Raw genomic sequence first — 24,129 nt, 5'->3', positions numbered from 1 at the left:
GGCTTCGGCGGTCTTTGGAAAAGACCGTCAAAGTCATAATGAGGGCCTTAATTAAAAAAAACTACTGCACAGATTTACATTAAACTACAAAAAGCACAATCTTCGGACCAAGATCTCGCTTCCTGCCAAATTTGGCATAATTCCATTACATTAAAAGTTTTTGCTGTAGACTTTCTCAAAGAAGTGAATAGAAAATGCATGGGAATTTTGCATTTTGGAACCCCTCTTTTTTCTTGACCCCTGCTTGACCGATCACCCGGAGCACGTTTGGAAAGTTTAGCAACACCAAAAACACTTTTCCTACAGCTGACCTAACTATAACTACCAACTGGTGACTGCTGGGTTTTATATATATATATATATATATATATATATATATATATATATATATATATATATATATGTATATATATATATATATATATATATATATATATATATATATATGTATCCACAATACAAAACACACAAATATAATTAGTATAATGTTTTAATCAATAAATGTGATAATAAGCCTAAATTAAAAAATAAAATCCTCTTTTATATGTTTATATGTAAAAATATAAAAGGCATTTAAATCAATTAAATATATATCCATTAACCAATGTTACAAAATATTTTTTTAAAGTGATATTGTGTGTGAGTAATATTTATAAGTTATTGTTAAAAAATGTTTATTATTTAATGCACATCTAATTGGGAAGCTAATGTGCTGAAAAAAGGTATTTCAATATTTTTAGGTTAATAGTAAATATTTTAAATTAATTTACATTTATGTTGTACCTTACAATAAATGTAATGAAAATAATAAACTTTGGTCAATTTTCCCATACTTAAAGTTACTCCTAGGTGCAGTAATAATTATACATTTGAATAAATATACACATGTACATTGACTTTTCTTAACTGGACCCATAATGTTACAAACTGAGATCCAAACTGAATTTTTTACAGAAGCTCACAGAAACTGCTAGTCCCTTTCCTCATGTTCATGCTAGATGTCCAGCTTATTGTTAAGCATGATAGTTAACAAGTGTGTTCCTAGCTAGATTCAAGTCCTCATCTAAGATTCAAAGCGTGCAGAATCAAGCAAATGTTTTCTAGCCTCCAACAAAGCAAATGGAATCCATCCATCCATAAGTCCAAGCTCTTTTCCTTCTGTTCTTTCAACCTTCAATAGATCAACCCACTGGATTCTTGAAAGTGAAAAAAAGAGTATTGATGATTACTCACGAGTTTGCAAGTACCCTGGTAACCTGGCAGGACTGCCATCACTTTGCTCCTCCATGCCACAGCCAAAAAGGTGAGACCCAGGGAGAAGCAGAAAGAGACAATCTCCATTTCAGAAGCGATGCACCTGTCAGGAAGAAACACAAAGAAAAAGCAATATTATACCGCCTCACATGCATAGACAATGACAGACAATCTAGATATCTACGTCTCAGCACAGACCAGTTTAAAGAACAGCAGCACTGTAACATTCAGGAGTATTTTACTGGTCAATTTGGAAATTTGCCAACTCACAAATATCGAGATGTCTTTGGGCCAGGCTTGATAGAAGTCTCCTGGTTGAGGAGAACAGCCAAGCATGGTGTAACAATTCCATTTAGCTTTGTAGTCTTCTCACTTCCTGGATGTCTAAGTGCATTGTCTTGGACACCTACTACTCAGTGTGTGGTGTCATCTAATGTTGCTGCTGCTTAGTCTGTGGCCAAGAAAGAGCACACCAGTTCCTCCTCATAGTGGGTACAAATTAAGTGGGGGTTTTATTTGTTTTGCTATAATGAGCTTGTAAAGGCAAAGGAGAGAGTAGTAATCTAGCGAATATCCAACCTTTTAAACCTAATAGTTTTGTCATTGTAGGTATTCTAGGATACAGTAAGCAAGACTTCTGCATATAATGAATGATTCTGACGGAAAAATGTTGTTTTTATGACTCTTCACACAACATACTTCAAGTAGTGAAAATTAGCCACTGTATCAAGTAGCTGACACTGATCAACCTATCTTCATCTTGCAGTCAACTACAGAGCACAGGGGTGTTTTATAACCAATGTTGAAATCTACAGAGGAAATTAATATTCAAATGATGTATTGAATCCCTTAGATGAAACCCTATTAAATCTCCAGGGGCCTTACTAACCAGCCTCCCATGTCCAAGGAGAGAGCACCGTATGGCCAAGAATATTAGAGAAGCGCTATCACCAGACTGCATTCTGCTGTGACTAGTATTCTTGTTTCTTATGCCAACTCTTCTAGCCATTCAACCAAGTAAATCACCTTCACAGTATCTAACTCTTGAATGGAATTACCTCTGGACACTGATTAATGATCCTGACATGTTTCTACCCTCCCATCCCATCAGGCTGCATGCAGCTCTCTCTGGAGAGCTTTTCATCCCACTGGCTCTGTAGGCTGCTCTGCCTTTGTGTTCTTCTGACACATTTCAAGTAGCAGGCAGGGAGACAAGTCCTAACTCTTTCATCATCAGTCACTGTGCCAATCACTGTTCATGCTGTCTCATACACCAAGATCAATAGTCATTGACAGCACATATGAACCAATCACACAATTAATCTCTTTAGAATGCACAATGATTCCCCTACAAATTAGCAATCCACTCTGAGACCTCTGCCAATCACCATATGCCTTGCAATCAATCCCTGTTTACGTCCTCATCCTGTGGAAAAACACATCCCTTCTCTAAGGTCCACTTTCTCATCCTGCCTGCCCCTTTGGCTATGATTCTGCTTCTATATTCATATACAGGCCATTTGTATTCATGCATAGTACATGGACAGACGTGGATAACTAGTTTAACCATCATGTTTGACCCCATGACTGACTCTGTTAGCAAGATGGAGCAATACATAAAACTTTCAAGTTTTTTTTATTTTCAAGAACAAAACCGCAAAGCAGGATTTTTGTTTTGAAAATGAAAAAAAACAATGTCCCCCTCGTATTGGTGAGGGGCCAGTTTTAGTTTTTTTCTGCCCCTTACCACTAGGATTTGCCTGGAGGTGACAGGTGGTAAAAATGGTTATATATCCGCCCATCTAAATTAAGTGGGTGGACATATAGCCAATTCTGTGATGAACCTTACTCCTTTGGGCAATCAGGAAAGTTTGGCCATGGTGGAGGCAGAGTAGTCTCCACCATGGCCAACCTATAGTCCATCCGCAGTTAAATCAGGCAGGCGGACCATTAGGTTGGCGGTAAGGATACTCCACTGAGATGGGGTATCTTAACCACTAAAATGTATATCAGGATCTAATTAACTCAATTAGGGCAGAAGGATTTGAATCCTCCATTTAGTAGTATCTTCATTGTGGACAGTTAGTATTGATCAATGATTCAGTAGTTTTATTGCTGTGACTTTGTGCTTTTCGTTTTCGGGACTGTACAGACATTTGCCATCATTTAGAGATCACAAATAGTATATAGTGAGCATATAACACAGGCTTGGATTTTACTACACCAAGTGCTGTTATTTTACATTATTTATTGTGCATTTGATTATGTGCTTTGAATCATTTAATTTGCCATTTCTTTTAGTATGTGGAAATCCCTGACTGTTTGGCTGGGTATTAATATATTTGGATATTCCTGTACTGTTTGTCTGGGTATTGAAATCTTGGTTGTTACTTTGTTGATTATGCTGTATTGTACTTAAACTCACCGTACACAATTTCCCTTGAGCCAGGCCTTTATTGCTCATTCCCATCTACCCAGATGGTCAAGGTGCCTTACTGAGGTCAAATGTTCAACGCCGACCAAGCGCCCTGTGTTCTGGTTAATAGGGACAACAAACCTCTTACCTCTGCCCTACTCTGTGGCTCCTGGAGCCTAAAATCCACATGATGGAAAACTTAGTAGAATTTCCACCACCAGTGTGTTTGTGTATGTATATGAGACACACTGATGGACTGAAATTCTGCTGGCAAAATTCCAAATCGACCTTTGTGACTGGACTGATAAGTTTCTTACTTCTTTTCTGTATACACAGAGAGTGTAGGCTTCTTGAAACCTAGGAATCTATGGAGCCTGATTGTTTTTGGGCAGCATTAAATAGACACAGAGATAACTGAGGGCAGGCGAAGGGTCAGTTAAGTGGTACACATAGAGTGATATCAAACACTTATTCTTAAAAATTGCATGATATTTTTAGGGTACAACCCCTGAAGAATATAAAGGGCTGACTAACACAAGCAATATGCAATAACTCACAGGAAACAATATCACAGGAAGTGATATTCTAACATGGAATTACTAATGGCTTTAATGGGAAGAAGTCGATTTTCTTGCATTGGCAGTGTAATGTGTTGTGTATTTGTCCAGGAGTATTCGGTGTATACACTTAGACAGAAATAAGTTTATGTCCTATGTACAATATTTATTCAGTTCTCTCGTTTATTATAACTTAGCGTTACAAATGTGCACATTGATATTGATAAAGTTAATAGGGTAGAGACTCACTGCTGACATCTGTACAGGTCCCATGTTATTAAAATAAACAGCAGGCTCCACTGGATAATAATTGCATCTAATATAATGGCCCTCATTATGACATTGGCGGTAAATCCCGCTTACTGCCGCGGTGACGACCGCCAACATACCGCTGCAGTGGCGAATATCCGTTCGCCATATTATGACACACACACACAAATCAGACAGAATATAGCCACATACACAAATTCGCCAGCCCAAAGGTCAGTGCTAAAGTGGCGGTACCAACATCCATACTGGTATGCCAACAAAACAACGCCCATTACATTATGACCCACGAATCACCATGGCGGACACTCAACAGCAGTAAACCATTGGCGGTACATACCGCCGAGCTCAGAATGGACATGCACAAACAAAACAACACTACATTGGCCAATACTAAAAACACACACCTGACACTCATTCACACACCACACCCACCCACCCACAGCACTATAAAACACACACCCACATTACCCACAACCCTTTACAAACAAACATTTCTGACAGGAGATTGACATGAACAGCACAGAGACAGCTAGACACACACACCACATACACCCATACATCCCTCATGCACCCCACTACACACACCCAACCACAGTCCCCAACATCCACACACTTACACACACCACACAACACCCATGTACCCACAAAGACACCCCTGTTTCACTGATGAGGAGTTAAGGGTCATGGTGGAGGAAATAGTCAGGTTAGAGCCACAGCTGTTTGGAGCACAGGTACAGCAGATATCCATTGCCAGGAAGATGGAGCTATGGCAAAGAATCGTGGACAGGGTCAACACCATGGGACAGCATCCAAGAACAAGGGTCAACATCAGGAAGAGATGGAACGACCTACGGGGGAAGGTATGTTCCATTGTAGCAAGCCACCAGCTTGCAATACAGAGGACTGGAGGTGGACTCCCACCTCCTCCCCCACAGCTCACAGCATGGGAGGAGCAAGTCTTAGCATTACTGCAACCTGAGGGACTCGCTGGAGTCACCGGAGGACTGGACACTGATAAGTCAACATTCACTACTTATCAACCCCCATACCTGCGTGCCATCTCACACCCTCACCCTCACTCCCATCACTCCACTCCATACCACGCACTGCACATACACATGTGACTAACCACAATTCAAAGCCCTGCATGCTATACCAATGCATGGACAGCCCTCCCAGCCCTCCATGGACACACATCACCAAATCATGCAGAGCATAGGGGAACTAACAATCACACAATACATCACCATACACAAGCAAAAGGTGGCAGGGCAACACCAACAATAGAGGGGACGCCAGAGATGCAGCTTATGTCACAGACATAAAACATAATACAACACTTACATCCCCACAGGTGCCCCAGGCCAATATCAGCGGAGAGGAGGTGCTGCAACAAACCAGTCCCCCCAACAGAAGATGCCCACAGTGATGACAGTAACTCTGGAATTCAGGATCTGGATGAACTACCTGGCCCATCAGGGACCACTGGACAGCCGGTCACCCAAGCCCACTCCCATCCACCACTGAGCCTCCCCCATCTGTATACAACACCACAGCACCCACCCAGCGTACCCACCCCTCTGTCCCCAGGACACGGCAATCAGTAGTGTAAAAGGACCCCAGTCCACACCTCGCCCACAAGACAATCAGGCACCTGGAGTCAGTGGCAGCGGGCACACCATTCAGGGGACAGAGGCACAAGCCAACAGACACACGGGGAGGACTGCTGTGCGCCACGGGGAGGACAGTACCAGGGATTTGACTCTCCAGGAGGCTCTCTCCGAGATCCTGGGAGCCTACCAAAATTCCTAGGACACGATGGGTCATATTCTTGACAACATGCAGGAGAACAGACAGCTGCAAGGGGGACAGTATCAGAGGATCAGGGAGGACTTGCAGGCCATTAATACCACCCTGATCTCCATAGCAGGGGTGCTGGCAGACATCGCCAACATCATGAGGGAGGCAACAGCACACCAGCGGGCCCCTACCATTAGCCAGTCCATTAACCAGCCCTCCACTTCCGCTGCAGCTAGTGGCCAGGAGGCCTCGCCACAGGACCCACAGGCCACTAGCACCCTTCCCCCTGCAGAAGGTGAACAACCCTGCAAACGTTCCCTGAGACCCAGACAGAAGCCAGAGACACTTGCCAAGACCTTCACCAAGAAATGAGAATCTCCTGATTGTCCCCCTTGTGTCCCAGATTGTCACCTTGTCCACTTTGAACTGCCTTTACTCCCTTGGACACTTCACCTGTGCTACAAACAGTCTGGAACAATACCCTGGACCTTCCTCTACCATCACCCCATTCCGTTGCACTTTTCTCTCCATTCGTTAGCACTACAATAAACACCCATGAACACACCTGGGCTACTTGTAGTTCGTGTTTTGAAACTGCATTTATGGAAAAAGTCAGATCTTATGCAAATGATCTGAACACTATGAGAGCATAGAAATAAGGACCTGTAGCTGTCTGCAGTCAGCAGATCAGTACACAGTTGTTATATCACCAACATCTGTAAAATGACAAGCCATAGGTGACAGTAAGTTGAGATGTAATGGAAGTTAATGCTACAGCCACACAGAATACACCAATAGTCATAGGAAAGGTCAGTTGCACTGTCTCACCTGTGTGTCATTGGAAGTATTGACGGATAACTGATGTTTTGTTGTCCTCATCCTCCTCCTCAGCCTCTTCATCCTCACTGTCCTCCTCAGGGTCTACTGCTGCCACAGGGGCATCTACAACCTCTTCCTCCTGCAGAAAGGGTACATGCTATCTGATGGCCAAGTTGTGCAACATGCAGCATGCCACTACTATCTGGCAGACCTTATCGGGTGAGTAGCGCAGGGATTCACCTGTCAGATGGAGGCACCTGAACCTCTCGATGATCCGCTTAGTTTGCCCTTGTGCCTTATTATAACATTCCTCTGCCCCTGTCCTGGCATTACTCACAGGGTCAGCAGCCACAATAGGTTTGGGTAGCCAGTGTCACCTGCAAGTATTGAGGGATCACAATTAGCCTCACACAATGATTTGGGGATGACACCTGAAGGAATACACTAACATACAGTGTGTGGGGACCAAGGCACACCTATTAGCCACAACCTCTGCCTCTTTAGTTGGGCCATCACATTTGGAATGCTGATATTCCTCAGAACAAAGGCATCATGCACCAATCAAGGATACTTAGCATTGACATGGGAGATGTACTGGTCCACCAGGCACACCATTTGCACATTCAGTGAGTGGAAACTCTTACGATTCCTGAACACCTGTTGATTCTGGCAGGTGGTGGGGGGGCAAACGCAATATGTGTCCCGTCAATCGCCCCAACAATTTTGGGGATATGTCCCATTGTATATAATATGGCATTCACAGTGGCCAAATCTTCCACCTAGGGGAAAGAAATGTAGCTGCACATGTGTTTTACCAGGCAGACAACACTCTTGCCAGCACGACTGAGAACATTGGCTGTGACATTCCTGCTGCCAAATCCACTGTCACTTGGAAAGAACCTGTTGCCAAGAAATGGAGTACTGATAGCACTTGCACGAGAGGGGAGATCCTAGTGGGATGATGGATAGCAGATATCAGATCTGGCTCCAATTGGGCACACGTCTCAGGTATTGTGGCCCTGTCAAGTCTATAGGTGAGGATAATGTGCCTGTCCTCCAGTGTATCCAAGTCCACATGGGATCTGTAAATGGGGGTATGTCTCCACCTTCTATTCATCTGCAGCGGTAGGTATCTGAGGGACACAAGCGTGAGTAGGCTGTCACAATTTGAACAATGGAACCACAACCTCAGTGTACATAGTGCATTTATGTAATGGAACAGTGGGAATGGCAAGGTATGTGCTAATCTAGACTGTGACTCAGTTAATGTCAATATGACCGTTGTCTCCCCCCATGAAATGGCGACTGCCTGTCATTTATGTAGGGACAGGTGGAAGTGAGGCAATTCCGCCGACGTGGGGTGTCGTGGTGGAAGGCGTTCTTGCACCACCGTGCAATTCCTCAATGGATAATATGAGGCTCTATGGAGTACGTGGCCAATGGGGATCTGCGCCAGCAGTGAGGGTGTACACCGCCGCAGATGTGACCGCCATGTTCTATCTGATTCCTCACTTGTTTCCTGACCTTCAACAGGAGAACACCTACAGTGCGTGTGCTGCTGTGACCTGTGTCTGGAACCCACCATGGCCCGTGTGCCTGGGGAAAGGACCCCTGCCTTCATTTCGGAGGCGTTGGAGTGACTGGTGGATGGGGTCCTACCCCAGTACGGACTGCTGTATGGGCCTCCAGACCAACAGGTGAGTACACATTGGGCATGATGCTTGTGGGAAGGATGTATGGTGATGTGTGTGCAAGCATTGTGTCATCGGGGGGGAATGTCTTGTGGTGGTATACATGGTGTGCGCCGAGCTATGTGTGAAGGAAACTGGATTGGTGGGCTATATGTGTTACAGCCTGGATTGTTTGGTTAATGGTGTTCTCCTGTCTGAATTGTCTCTGCAGGTCAGCGCCCATCAAAATAAGGGATTATGGCGTGCCATCGCCAAGGACGTGCGGACCCTGGGGTTCTATGGCAGGCAGAGCACCCACTGTCGGAAACGGTGGGAGGACCTGAGACGCTGGGCACGGAAGACCACGTAGGCCCAGCTGGGGATGGCCTCCCAACGAGGAAGGGGTGCCCGTCGGAACCTGACCCCACTGATGACCTGCATACTGGCGGTGGCCTAACCAGAGCTGGATGGGCGCTTGAGGGAATCACAGCAGCCATGAGGGGGTGAGTACAGTGGGTATTATTAAAATATTTGGCAGGTGGGGTGGGATCCAGGTGGTGGATGTGAGTTAGTGGGTGCCCCTAAGGCCAGGCCAGACATTGCAGCGTGAGTCACCTCTAGGGTAATGGGTGTATGGCAAATGCAGGTAACCTAGCTTGTTAGCATTCCATTTCAGTCAGGGCTTTGTGGGTACCAGGAGGGGTGCAGTTGGCTGTGTGTGGTCCTCATCTTGCCGTAGCATCTAGCCAAATCACTGGCAGTGCAATGTATAGTGTTCAAGCCTGATCCCTGAATGTGACGGTGCTGTGTATGCCATATGTGGTGTGGGTGCAGTAATTGACCCAGTGTTTTCTTTTTCTCTCTCCCCCCTTTTTTCTTCTGTCATCCTGTCCATGTGTGCATTAGCGTCATCTGGTGGAGGAGCAGGGGCAGCGGTGACAGATGGAGCTGCATCCCACAGGACCCTGGAGGCAGAGTCCACCTACGCCAAGGGAACCAGTGGGATGGAGGGCTAGGGGAGTACCACGGCGGAGCCAGGAGGTGACAACTCAGATACCTCCCACGATGGGAGCTCCCTGGTGGTGGCAGACACCTCTGTGACTACCCTGGCTGCAGGTACAGCAGCCACCCCGTACCAGCACCACCATCCCAGTAGCCCCTCAGCAAGTTGCCTGTGCCTGCTCACCCAGAAGGGTGGGCATCTCCTTTGCCCAGGCACCTCAGGCCCTGCCCCAGTGAGCCCTGCTGCCCTGAGTGAGGAGGCTATTGACCTCCTGAGATCCATCTCTGTAGGGCAGTCAACCATTGTGAATGCCATCCAGGAGCTGGCATCCCAGCTGCAGCACTGCAATGCATTCCTGGGGGGCATCCACGGTGGATTGGTGGCCCAACAGAGATCGATTCAGGATCTGGGCTCCTCTCTGGTGGCAGCCATTGTCCCTGTTTCTACCATCCCCTTTCCAACTACCACTTCCCAGTCTCCTCAACCCCAGCCCATCCCAAGCACACAAACTGACGAGCATGCACACAAGGCAACACCCAAGTGAGGCACAGGCAAACAGGGGCACCACACTTCATCCCACAAGCACTCACGCAAACACCAGACAGTTGGAGACACAACCACATCCACTGCCTCCCTTCCTCCTCCTCCTCCACCTCCCTCCCAGTCACATCCACACACACAACTGCATGCACTGCACCAACATCCACCACCAGCTTCACCACACCAACTAGCACACACACCTCACTCACAGACACCTCCACAACATCCATGCACGCTTCCCCTGTGTCCTCTCCCACCCTGCCTGTCCCCCCAAAAGGACACAAACGCAAGCACTCAAACACCCAATATCCATCCACCTCACATCAGATTACTGCCCATGCACTTGTACCCAAATCCAGCAGACATACACTTCCTACAAACACTCCCTCAACCTCCACTTCCAAACCTCCTCCCTCCTCCCACCCCACCGTCCCTAAGAAGCTTTTCCTTGCCCAACTTGACCTCTTCACTTCACCTCCCCCCAGTCCTGCCTGTAAGAGCAGGGTTCCAACGACCCAGGCCAGCACCTCAGCCAAACAGTCCACGCGGACAGTGGTGGCACCATCTAGTCGGAGTGGCAAGTCAGTGAAAGATCCCACTCCACCAACCAAGAAGGGGAAGGATCCAACACCTCCTGCTATGAAGGAGAAGGAGCCTGCACCTTCTGCTTTGAAGGGGAAGAAGCCCTTGACTCCTGCCCAGAGGCTAAGGAACACGTACAACCTGCCATGAAGGGGAAGAAGCCCTCACCCCCTGCCAGGAAGGGGAAGGATTCCACGCCTCATGCCATGAAGGGGAAGAAGCCCTTGACTCCAGTGGATGCTACCAGGGTGACACCTCTACCACCACCAGTGGTCATGGCCCCCCCACCAGCTGAGGAAGTGCATCCCTGACCACCAGCAAAGGCTGCCCAGGAGGCACCTCCATCTGCCACCAACGTGCAGCCTGTCAAGACGGGCCATTCACCTGAAAAGCAGGATGTCTGCAGGGGTGATGGTATACCCCCAACCTCCTGGAACACCTCTCGGCACTTCCTGGTGGACACAGAAACCCTGGCAGGTGTCCCAAAAGTAAAGGGGGAGTGGAAGAGAAAGAGACAAAACACTGCCACGTCTTGCCAGTCCAGTCTTCGGGGGGCAGGTCGTTGTTGACAGAGTGATAGCAGAGTTAATGCACTCAACTTCCTTAAAACTGAATCTCTCTTTCTGAAAATGGGCACGGGAGTGGTAGAAGAACACCCCGATGCTCCAGCACTTTTTTTGGATAATAAATGTTGGCACAATTACTAACACTGCATTACCAAAAACCCAAACTGAGTACCATAACAATAAGTACTGCGACACTAGGGCTGGCTTCACAGAGATTCACTGTTGCACACAACAATTAGAACTGTGGTTGCCCTTATCATGCACAAGAAAGACAAACAAGGGCATTCATTATATAACATGTAACTTTCCTGCATGCATTGGGTTAAACTAGAAGGAACAAAAACAATCCAAGAAATACAAATGTCCACTCAGGGTTCAAACACTTAGGGTGGCACAGTTTGGTTTGGTTTCACTCTGTGTGTTAAAAACCTTTCAAAAAGCAAATTCCTCAGACCTGAAACACAGGCATGAATGAGACAGTTTAAATCCAAGAGTTATGCTATTAGAGAAATAAAAGTCACGTAAATGCTCTTTCAAAATTGCACTGTGACTTTTTGTAGTACTTGAGCTCAAACAGATTTCCTGAAGCACATATAGGCAAGTAACTACAATAATAATGTAGAATGTTCAGATATGCATTTGTCTCTTCAAGATAAGCACTCTGCCAAAATATGAGGTCTGAAATACACCAGCTGTTCTAGGAAAGCGTGGCGCTCAAAGAACAAACTCCCTGGAGAATACTAGTCACTTAGCTGCAGTCTTTTCCGGAGTGCTAGAGGAATGCCTGGTGTCAGCTGGTACAGGAACGAAGAAAAGAATTGCCTCAAAAGTCCTGAATACGAGGATGACAGCCAGGGCTGGACTGCCAAATCAAATGCTGAGATCAGGATGCAAAAAAAAAGCCAAGCAGGGAGGCATGCTTCACTCTGCTATTTATAGCCAATCAGGAAAGCAGTTGAGTTCCCACATGCGGATGAGTCACCACACCCAATTAGAAGCACATGTCTACACCACACCCAATTAGAAGCATATGTCTACACCTGCTCACATTAGCAAACAAACATTGGTAAAACAAACATTGATAAAAACCAATTGTGTAACACAGCACATTATGTTTGCTTAGAAACATGAAAGTTTAACCAAGAACAGAGATATGATTTAACCTTAATCCCTGGGGATGCTGACAGATAACGCAGGAGGCACCTTGGGGATTCCTGACACAGCCATCACCACCAGCAGAGGCTGCCCAGGAGGCACCTCCATCTGCCACCAACGTGCAGCCATCACCACCAGTGGAAGCCATGTAGGCCACCCTCCAGGGACTGCCGTACGAGGGGCCTCTTCCATAACCAGTGGGCAAGTCACCCACCTGAGAGACTGTGACCTTCTACACCCCAGCACAGTGAAATGGGCATGGAGCCCCCTCCAGAACTAATGGGCAAGTCACCCATCTGAGAGACTGTGACGTTGCACTCCCCATCAGAGAGAAATGGGAATGGATCCCCCTCCAGAACCAATGGGCAAGTCACCCATCTGAGAGACTGTGACGTTGCACTCCCCATCAGAGATAAATGGGCATGGAGCCCCCTCCAGAACCAGTGGGCTTGTTCCTGTATTCGGCTAAGGTGTTCCCTCAACCCCCATCCCCCTGAGGTGCCTGCCCACTTGCAAACTGATGCCCCTGCAGAGTTCTATCCGGATGACTTCAGGATTCGAGTTGGGCCTTGGACTGTGCCCTGTGGCCATGTGGGCCCTTAGTACTTTGGATTGGGCAGTGGCCCTTTGTGTACATTTGTACATATCTGTTTCAAAGACAATTGAATTATTTATTAGCTGTTGATATCATTATATTCACCTTAGTGCATTCTTGTTGTCCTTGCATTATTCTGCTGTGATTCGGGTGCAAATTGTTTTTCATGTGCAGCTGTCTGTGTGTATGGTGTGTCTGTGTGTCGGGTGTGTGTCCTGCATGTGTGTGTCACTCTCGTTTTCCTCCCTCCCTCCCTCCCTTGTGTGCTAGGTGGCTGTACTCACCGTCGTCCTCTTCGTCAGCATTGGTGTTCCAGGTGGAGCATAACATAGAAGAGCATCGGAAAGACTTGCAGTTCGGGTTCCATGGCGGCGTTGTTCTTCCCTGTGTCTCCGATGGTGAGTCCTTTCTCTTCTGTGATGTGTTTCCGCCAGGCTTTTGATGGCGTTAGTACCGCCCTGGAAAATGTGGCAGAATGCAGTGTCTTAATATTGTGGGTGGTACTTTGGCTTCCGCCTGGCTGTTGACGGCTACTGCGTGGTAAGTGTTGTTTCCACCCTGGCGGTTGGTGTGGTACATTGGCTGACTATGGGCATTATCACTGCCATGGTCATAATTTAGCTGTAGTTACCACCAGCCTTTTGGCGGTAATACCACCAGTTTATCACTCACCACCAGGTTCATAATGAGGGCCAATATGTTTACAGATCTTTGTACAGCAATGAAGTATAAAGAACAAACTTATATCATTACAAAAAGAATGTGTCAATATTTTTATTGAGAAAAAAATGATGCTTTGTTACCTGGGATCATGCGTTTGCTGGAAAAAATAAACAGCCATTGAGAAATCACATTAATCTCGGAAATGAGCGACTGGAAAGACTTTGGGCCTGATTACAACCTTGGAGGATGGGATACTCCGTCACAAACGTGATGGATTTCCCGTCTGCCATATTACAAGTTTGATTATGTCCTACGGAACTTGTAAAACGGCAGGCGGGGTATCTGTCATGTTTGTGATGGATTATCCCATCCACCAAGGTCGTAATCAGGCCCTTTATCTTTTTTCAAGCAGAGTGAATTCAGAAGATGCACTGATGCAAGAGCTTATGATGCAGTTGTTTTCTTTGATGACTGGTAGGCGTTGTTGCCAACTGATTTGCTGGAATTATATGCAAGGATTGCATGTGTTAGTGGAATTTTGTAGAAGTAGAGGAGATACTTGAAGAGAGGAAAATAGCACTTTTGGGTGCTGCCTGTCTGTCAACCCTATGATGTCTCTTCCCTGACAAGCTCCGCATGGGTGAGCAGGAACCTGACAACATCCCTGGAGGGAGGTATCAGGGATCCAAGCTTGATAGGAACACAGGATCTGGACAGATTACCCAAGGCTGTCCTTGTTTAGCAGCAGTCCTTGTAAGCCATATCAAGGCACAAGAGGAGTTGCTGGAGGTAAACATGCAAGTCCTTGTGCAGGCCCGAACTGAGGATGTGCAGCAAGTCATCACTAAGGGCAATTAAACGACAGGTAATAGGGCACTGGAGGGAAGATTTAAGTTCCAAAGGGCAATATTTGGACTACAGAATTGCCACATGACTTGCATTTCTCTGAAAGAAATTACAGGAACATCTGTATTTGAAGGTGGACTTGAGATAGACATTGATGTGTTGGTGCTCTTACATTTTCCCATGCTGCAACAAGAGTTTTGTAAATATAATTATGAATCATGTTACCGTAGAAGGTGCAATGGTAAGCTACATTTGAAGTGGCTTGCGATAATGTGCAATGGTTTTGGTGATGTGGCTGAAGATCAAACATCTTTTCAGCTAATACATCAAAGGGGACGAAGTTCCATAGCCTTGGGCTACAGGGAAGGTAGACCCAGCTCTATAAATAGCTTGAGGATTCAGTTCACTCGTACCCACCCACGACTTATGGCCATGATATATTGCTCATTAATAAAGAGGAATTTGGAATGATTCTTCATTAGGTAGGAAGTCGTTTAAGCGCCTATTCACAAAGGTAGATTTCGTTGTAATCGTATGTTTGCATCTGAGTTTTTCTCTTTTAAGGCCTCTCAGGAATTCACAAAGGAATTTCTGGTTGGTGATACAATTTACGGGGACAGTGATCTCCACTGGGAAATGGGCATTCAAATGTGTTTTTTCCATGGAAGTTAGAGAATGTCCACAAACTTGTACATTTAAGGGACTTCCCAAACTCCTTTCTCTTCCCTCTACACCCCGTAAAATGTCATACATTTACTCTGTAACGAGGCCGGGGTAAACCCCTTCCAGGATGGAAGGAAGAATGCATCACCCCGATTTTTGCTGAGGTATGGGAAGGGATTTCTCCATGGGAAAAAATATTTTCCCAGTGGAGAAAGGACAAAGAGTGCCTTTGCACACAGGGATTCTATTCCTTCTGTGCAGACTTTTCTGCTATGGGGAATTCCACACAGTGGAAATAGAATTCCGTAGGAAAAATGACCTGACATTCCCAAGAGTATATATGGAAAATGTAATCTAGCACATGGATGGAATTTCCACTCTTGGAGGTATGCATGTTTAGATTACAACTAATATTTAAGGCATGCAAGGTCATGGCAGAGTAGTCTCTTACAGGAGGGCAACACTCAATGAGAAATAATTCCATGCCACTCCAGGGTGCATAGGATATTTGAGGAATAATCTCTACATAGTGCATTCAATTCATTGTCAAAATGGTGTACGAAATATTGCTTGAATGATTTTCATTATCATAATTATGTGACATATGGGCTTATTTAGTGTTTAGTGGGTGAGATACATCTTCACAAAGGAGGTGGATGTCTGTCCACCATATCACAACTGCAATTTTGCCGATGTCACGTGTAATATGGTGGCCAGGATATCTGTCATGATTTGATGGAATATTCCACATGCCAAACTCTAAACAAAACCCAAATTCTACTGCACCCGATTTTGAGGTTCTTGTTTAGACCCTGTTTCTTGCCAATCAAAACATGACAAATGATATTACCTTTCTGTCACACCTCTAACCACAAGACCGTGAACAGAAACTCTAGCCTTTCTGACGGTCCTCCTGGTCCCAGTCTGATATAATCTGTGTAACCATATGATATCATATACCGTATTCACTCCCTGATACCTCATCATCAATAGAACAAGCATATACTTTATGAAAGTACCTGTGGTACTGTGCTGGTATCTGGAGGGCACAGGTGTGTGGTGCTAGACGTATTCCAGCTCTGAAATGGAGTACATGTACAACTGTTTTGGGTCCTTTTTGGCAGTAGGAACTATAAAAAGGCAGTTTGTATATAGTCGTGGGCTGAGTCTTGAGGGTGGGTGGTTTTCCCTGTCTAAACCTCTCCCTAACTCTCCCTAAATCCCTCCTTAATCCTCTGTGAACCCACCTCTTTAGTCATAAGTATTTTCCATTTTCCAGACACTACCCTGTATCCCTCTCACACTGCAGGAGTGTCCCAGGGCTAGGCAAAGAGGAAAAGAGACATTGCTACCTTAGAGGTTGAATAGATAGTTTTTAGCTGCTTGCTACAAAAACGTATATGCATGTATGTGAAGATCTCTGCAGTCAGGCGGAGATCACCAGACAGAAAAGATAGTAGAGGTGGAAACATTTGCCTCCGCATGTAAATATGTGAACAGTATTTTGTGGCATGTTAGTAGTATTACTGAAGTACTACTCTATATACTACAAAATGCAGTCTGTGAATAGGCCCCAGTGTCTCTCAGTAAATCTCCTAACTTGAAATTGTGTAATCAGAGTTCTTAGACATGACAGCCTTGGGTGGTAGTCTCCCAGACTTTTTGCCTTCACCGGGACCACCAGAGTGACTCCAAGGGCTAGCTGACTGGCCTCCAGGGACCGGGAAGGTACATGGACGACCTTCAGAGACCTCCCTGCAACTTCATCTGACCTGCTGCTACTGGACATGCCTGCACCTGTAACTAGACCTGCCTGAGCCCTGCTGGCCTCTGCTACAGTGAGTCCCTAATCCCTATTAGGTGCCTCCCCAGGTCCTGGATTTGTGGCTGGCATCAGAGTGCACTTCTCTGCTAAGAAATTGAGAATCCCTGAAGATGTGGGCTCTTCATAACAGCAAATGGGTCAGTTTGTGCTGAAACTCTGCCACCCACAAGACAGACAATGCAAAGCTCCGATGAACCTGACCCTTCGTGCTACAATGACAGCCAGCAACGACCAGCAAAGTGAGATTTGCATGTCACACTATAGCAACAACATCACAGGGTGACCACCAGTGTGAAAGTCCAGCAATGGCTGTCCGTGACTCCCGACTAGATCCTAGAGCTATAGTCAGGATAATCCGTGACACCTAACCTACCCTTCATGCTGCAGTGACAACCGCTTGCAACTATCTACCTGATCCTTGAGGCCTCTTCTACCACAAACTAGACTCTTTGCTCTGGACTTTGAGGAGGTATTTTTTTCAGTTGGACTAACCTGGTACATAGATCTAGTCCACGCTCTGTCATGGTCATCCTGAACTTGTGACTTTCCCCCTGTCTACTACGACCAGATCTCCGCAAGAGGCATTTTGTGCTTTTAGGCACTATCCTTCCTTAAAACATTGAAATTGCATATCTATGGTTCTACTGATTGGATTTTTGTTGTTCTGGTATCATTTTATTTATTAAAATTTACTCTAATTCTTAACTAGTATGCGTTTTTTTCATGTGCTGTGTTTTCACTTTATTAATGTTTGGAATTTACAGTCTACATTTAAGTTAAGCCTAAACGCTTTTGTGCCAACCTACTAGACAGTTAAACACAGGTCAATTTAGTGACTTTTTGTGGTTCACCATGAAAGGGACTGTAGTTGTTGCTTGAAATGGATCTTTCCCCCTCCTCAACCAAAAACCTAATTTCCTACATCAATCATAAAGAAGAACTATACGAAGTCCATTTGGGAAAACCTGTCATTCCACTCACTTCTCACTCTTTACTTTGTACCTTTTTTTTTTCCAGGTTCCATACGATCTCTGTGTGTAAAACATTCCTGCTGCAGTCAACATAGGAAAGTGGACTGAGAACATAAAACAAAAAAAAGATAACTACCATAAAATACCAGCACAGGTAATCAGATCTGCCAGCATGTTGCAAATTTAAAACATTTGTGTCTGGGGGTGGCCATGCATGATGGCTAGCAAGCACGCTCTTCTAAGAGGCTCTTGCTGACACCAATAACATCCTGCAGAATCCTGCCTTTATCCTTTCTGCTGGCCCTGAAGCCCCAGTGTGCGACACCTCAGCGAACCACTGCACCACCAAAATCCTGAATTACAAGGCAGGGAACTGCCCCTGAGTGCATCGGAGGGAGGCGGCCCATGGTGAGCTCGGAGGCTTCCAGGAAGCGTGACTGGCTGCCGGTGGCGCTGTAAACCTGGCAGAATGGTAGCGTCCCCTTAGCCATGAGGGGGGCAACAGCTGACTTGGGGGGGCCCTCTGGCTGTCAGAGGAGTGGGCCGATGGGCTGTCACTTTGACGGGGTGAGGCCAAGGGTGTGCGGACGCCACTAGCATCGGCTCCCCAGATGTGCTCTTCCTGCACTGCCTCACTGGGGGCTGCAGCCGGCTGGGCTGTGCGACGCTGGGGCGACCCAGTAGTTTTATGGCTGTGCAGGCTGGAAAGACTAGGGCCCTGTGGTCGTCGCCAAGGGATCATCGATTCAGGTCACAGCCCCTTGGCGGCCTGTAGTTACTAGAACAACACTGAATGAAGGTGAGGAGTGATCACGCTTGGGCTTGTTGCTCCTACAGGAGCCCCCTTCACTTACTGGCTTGAGTGCTGCACTTCAGCACAGGTGACAGGAGACGGACTGAGTGATTGGTGGCCAAGGACCATTCAGTAATACCATGTAGTGCACTGGCTGCTGTGGGGGCTCCCAGGGGTTGGAGGCTGGGACTTTGACGGCGGGTTGCCCCGGCTTCAAAGGCCCTTTGGAACTGCTGCTTTGTCTGAGGCAGCACCGCACCTTCAAGTAAGCAGCATTTTGTTCCTTCCTCCTGTGGCCCCTGTTTTTTGGGGGGCTTTGGGGACTCCTATAATGGCTGTGGAAGGAGGAGCGCCCCTGGTGGTGACTGGCTGAGTTGATCCTGGTGGGTCCTTGTGCCTGTCTATTGTGGAGGCCATCGGCCCATACTCCTCCTTGGGAAACATCACTTTTGTGGAGCTGTTTTGCTATAGGGGGAAACTAACTGACTGCAGTGCATCATACCTGGCTGGGGGCCCTGTGGATCGGGTGTGAGGCACTCTTGGACTCTCTTGGTATACACATGGGGAAGAGCAAGCAGACTGGGCTTCCACAGGGGAACAACATGGAACAGTACACATCCTCAGCAAACCCCTTGCAGCGGCTCAAGCGTCGGGCCATTGGCAGGGAGGATTAGGATCCGGAGACATCTGCCGGACAGCCCACCAGGGCAGAACTAATGGCAGACATTCAAGGCTCTAGGGTGTTCCTAGAGAGCAAAATTGAAACTGTGGCCCATGAGCTAAATTTGCTATGCAGGGACCTCCCTAAGGTGTCCGACAAGGTCCAGGCGGCTGAGGGTTCCATTGTGGATCTCCAGGCTGAGGTGGCTGTCCCAGAGAAACACTACCCTGGGGGGGGGGGGGGTTGCAGCCCTACTAGAGTTGTCATCCAGGTTGATGGTACCATGGCACTGGCCTTCGCAGAACAGCAGTCGGGTCGGGGGAGAACTCATCTGTCCCGGTGAATTCATTGGTGCAGGATGATTCTGGGGTCTAATTTGACACCACATGGTATGCTTGGTACCCATAGCACTCGCCAACATCATCTGCCCCCACGGCCTCATCATCATTTCATACGCTGACGACACCCAGCTCATCATCTCCCTCACGAGGAACCCATCTACCGCCAAGAATAACCTACACGCCGGACTCCTCGCCATCGCTAACTGGATGACAGCAAGCCACCTCAAATTGAACTCAGAAAAAAATTAGATCATCATCTTCAGTCCCAAAAAGACAGCATGGAACGACTCTTGGTGGCCCACCACCCTTGGACCACCCCCAACACCCATGCACGCAATCTCGGCATCATACTGGACTCATCTCTCTCCATGACTCAGCAAATCAATGCCATATCATCCTTCTGCTTCAACACCCTTCGCATGCTAAGCAAGACTTTCAAATGGATTCCTTTAGAAACAAGAAGAATGGTCACCCACGCCCTCATAAGCAGCAGACTGGACTACGGCAACGCCCTCTACGCAGAAACCACAGCCAAGCTTCAGAGAAAACTCCAGTGCATCCAGAATGCAGCCGCATGTTTTTTCCTCAACGTCCCTCGCCACGAACACATCTCCGCCCACCTCAGATCTCTACACTGGCTGCCCATCAACAAAAAGATCATTTTCAAAATCCTCAACGACACCGGACTGGCCTACCTCAAGGAACGAATCAACTTCCACAAACCAACTCGAAAGCTCGGCTTAGCTGACCTCGCCCTCGCTACAGTCCCCTGCATTCAATGCGCCACCTCCGGCGGCAGATCCTTCTCCCGCCTTGCCGCCAAAACCTGGAACTCCCTCCCCACCAACCTCCACAAGACCCAGGACCTCCTAACCTTCAGAAAGCACCTCAAAACATGGGTTTTTGAGCAGTAACCCCTCCCTCCCTCAGCGCCTTGAGACCCTACCAGGAGAGTAGTGCGCTTAAGAAATTTGTTTGATTGATTGATTGATTGATGCTTCTGTAATCCTACCCTGACTGCTCACCCCTTATTTACCACTGCAGGGGGACTCTTCTCTTTGCTTTCTTGACAGGTGGAGCGAGATGGGGATCATCTCTCCTGTGAACACTGTTATTGCTTGGTGCATTGTGTCTAAAATGTTAATGAATAAGGCATTATGGGCCATATGTACGAACACTTTTTCCCATAGACACAGAATGGGTAAAAACCTTTGCTACATCTGGCCCTATTTTCTGTATGGGGTGTGTGGGATGCTTCGCCACAGTTAGTGGCAGGCAATGGTTGGGGATCAAGGGTTTAGGCTGTGGGTCCTGAAAGCAGGAGCTATATTGGATTTGCAGTGTGGTGTATCGTTGTTACATTGCCCATCCGGGCTGGGAGGAGTTGGGACAGTTTATTTGTTCTATGACCCTACTATTGGGGATTGTTTGTTTCTTGTTACAGTGCTGAGGAGTGGTTAAGACATGTATTTCCATTACAGGTGGATCTTGAAATAGATATGTGCATGGGAGGGAGGGTGGTGGGAGTTGCAGGTGGAGATGTGCTACTTTTTTAGCTAACCGAATGTAGGAGGCTGGCCTGGTTTGGTTCCCAGGATGCTTGTTTCCTGTCCGGGGAAAATATGGCGTAGCAGTTTGGCTGGACTGTTCCTATGGGGATCAGGGTCAAGACTGATTTGCATATGGCTGGGTCCAAACTGGGGTGACGTGGCAAGCAAAATAACGATGGAGTAAACCTAAATCTGTGACTGGGGGTGAGTGTTTAAAAAGTTTCAACACTCCGTCCATCATTTTATTTTGTTTTGTGATATTGCTTTGTGTGCCCTAAGTGGCAGGGGTATGTCCAGACATGGGTCCCTTGCTCTCTGCGCCACTGGATTCAAGCTAGCCTGGCTGATGAAGAGTGATACCCTGAAATCGGTCCCAGGATGCTTGTTTCCTGTCCAGGGAGGACATGGCCTGGCAGTTTGGGTTGGACTGTTCCCATGAGGAACAAGGTCAAGACTGATTTGCATATGGCTGGGTCCAAACTGGGGTGGCATGGTGAGCAAAACAACGATGGATTAAACCCAGATCTGTGACTGGGGGGTGAATGTTTGCATTGTTCAGCACTCCATCCATCATCCTTTTGTGTTGCTAAAATTGCCCTAAGTGGGAAGGGTATGCTCAGACATGGGTCACGTGCTCACTGTGCCACTGGATTCAAGCCAGCCTGGCAGATGAAGGGTGATACCCTAAAACTGGTCCCAGGATGCTTGTTTCTGGTCCAGGGAGGACCTGGCCTGGCTGTTCGGACAAGTCTGTTCCCATGAGGAACAGGGTCAAGACTGATTTGCATATGGCTGGGTCCAAACTGGGGTTGCATGGTGAGCAAAAGAACGATGGATTAAACCCAGATCTGTGACTGGGGGTGAGTGTTTGCATTGTTCAGCACTCCATCCATCATCCTTTTTTGGTACTTTTTTTTGGTAACACAAATGCCAAAAATACCATAGAGACTATACTCCTTTAGGATGTAATTAATACACACATTATATACATTAGTGTGCAAAAACAGGAGTAAAAACAGTTAGAAAACAGTGCAAATAGTAGATATGGAGCTATATTATAACTGTGCAAGCGCACTTTGCACATTACTGGTTGCGCCTGATTCAATATCTGTCGCACTTGGCACCTGAAAGCGACGCAGTGTGGCCAGATGGATTGGTGCGTGTGCTCGGGAGGTTGGCTCGGCCTTGTCCCAGGGGTGTCGACACGGTGGCGTGTACGGCGGGAGCGTGGGGGATGCTGATGCAGTGTTCTGGAGTTGACATACCGTTTGCTCCCTCTCTGCCCCTTATGGCGGTTGCTGATGCCCAGATGTTTCAGTATGGGGGAGTGCGTGTTGTTCTTCAGGATGCCGGCTTAGCGGAGCTGGGAGATTGGTTTGTGGATGGTCGATTGATTACTCCTTCGGAGGCAATTGGTGGTGGGAGCGTTACTGCGCTGCAGCGGATGTACGCTATCAGGGTTGGTGCTATGCTGCGGGCTCCATTCCCTGGTGTACCGGAGGCTCCCCCGGAATGTCGTGTGTTGGAGGTGCTGTGCTGCGCGCAGTCGCCACGAAGACTAGTTACCAAATTATATAATTGTATTCAGGAGCAGCGGGGTGGCATTGGGGCGTCTTCTAGGGCCCGATGGGTGAGGGATGTGGGTGAACCTATCACGGAGGAAACGTGGCGGAGTTGCTGCGCGCACATGAGAGCGCTGTCCCTGAATTACAGGCTGCGGCTGCTGCATTTTAAGTTCCTGCACCGACTGTACTACACGCCTAGCGGGCTTCACTCCATGGGTCTGCGTGCGGATGCATGCTGTGAGCACTGTCGTGCCCCGGACGCTGGTTTTCTGCATCTTGCATGGGACTGCGCCGAGGTCTACGTCTTCTGGGTGGAGGTTTTGCATATAATTGCTGAGATCAAAGGATCAGAGATACCCATCACCCCCTGGGTTGCGCTGCTTGGGTGTGTGAACGAGATTACTGGGTCTCATAGAAGGTTGGTGGGACTGCTTCTGATGCTAGCTAAGCGCAGGGTTGCCATGTGTCGGGGTAGGGGACGAGCGCCGCGGAGGTCTGAATGGCTACAAGATGCTACCTTTTGCCAAGATCAGCTGATGATGTTCTGGGAACTTATGCCTGAAGGCTCTAGACCGAAGGATATCTGACTCCCCTGCGTGCATACCTGGCGCCCTTAAATGAGCAGGAGGAATGATGTGTGTTTGCTCGCACTTGATGCCCTCCCTTACTCCCCCTGTTCGTGCTGTGGTCTGTGCATAGCTGAAGCTGGCTGGTGCGCTCTGGTTTGCGCGCTTTGCCTGCCTTCTTTGTCTCTCTTCTTTGTTACTCTCTTCTTGTTGTTGCATCGGCCTTGATATTTGGTTATGACACCCCTCCTGGACTTTACATGTGGACTGTACTGGTTTTTGATGGCTGATGACCAGGGCCGGCGGTAATACTACAGAACTTGAAGCACACTGCTGGGAACTTGGAGCCCTGTCGAGCTGGACTCATTCTGCGGCTGAGGGGGGCTGCTTTGAGTTATAACTTGTTGTTGTAAACGGTGGGCCGTTTGCGTTGTATTTTGTTCTGTATGCATGCAATA

The 24,129-nt window shown here is 47.3% G+C and overlaps 1 protein-coding gene across 2 annotated transcripts in view; it reads right to left on the bottom strand.

The window, feature by feature from the left end:
* NRROS (negative regulator of reactive oxygen species) overlaps window positions 1-24,129 on the bottom strand; it is a 49,673-nt gene that overhangs the window by 16,924 nt on the left and 8,620 nt on the right. Inside the window, exons 2-3 of one of the 2 annotated variants that reach the window (XM_069213600.1) lie at window positions 13,512-13,685; window positions 1,234-1,357 (exon numbers count right to left, since the gene is read on the bottom strand). In XM_069213600.1, the coding sequence (XP_069069701.1) occupies window positions 1,234-1,341 (108 nt within the window). In that variant the 5' untranslated portion in view covers window positions 1,342-1,357; window positions 13,512-13,685. The remainder of the gene's footprint in view (window positions 1-1,233; window positions 1,358-13,511; window positions 13,686-24,129) is intronic. The other variant, XM_069213599.1, reaches the window with a different exon arrangement.

Source organism: Pleurodeles waltl, chromosome 11 (genome assembly GCF_031143425.1).
Source record: "Pleurodeles waltl isolate 20211129_DDA chromosome 11, aPleWal1.hap1.20221129, whole genome shotgun sequence".
Lineage (NCBI taxonomy): Eukaryota > Metazoa > Chordata > Amphibia > Caudata > Salamandridae > Pleurodeles > Pleurodeles waltl.
The sequence above is the reverse complement of the archived record's forward strand: the minus strand, read 5'-3'. Positions and strand labels throughout refer to the sequence as shown.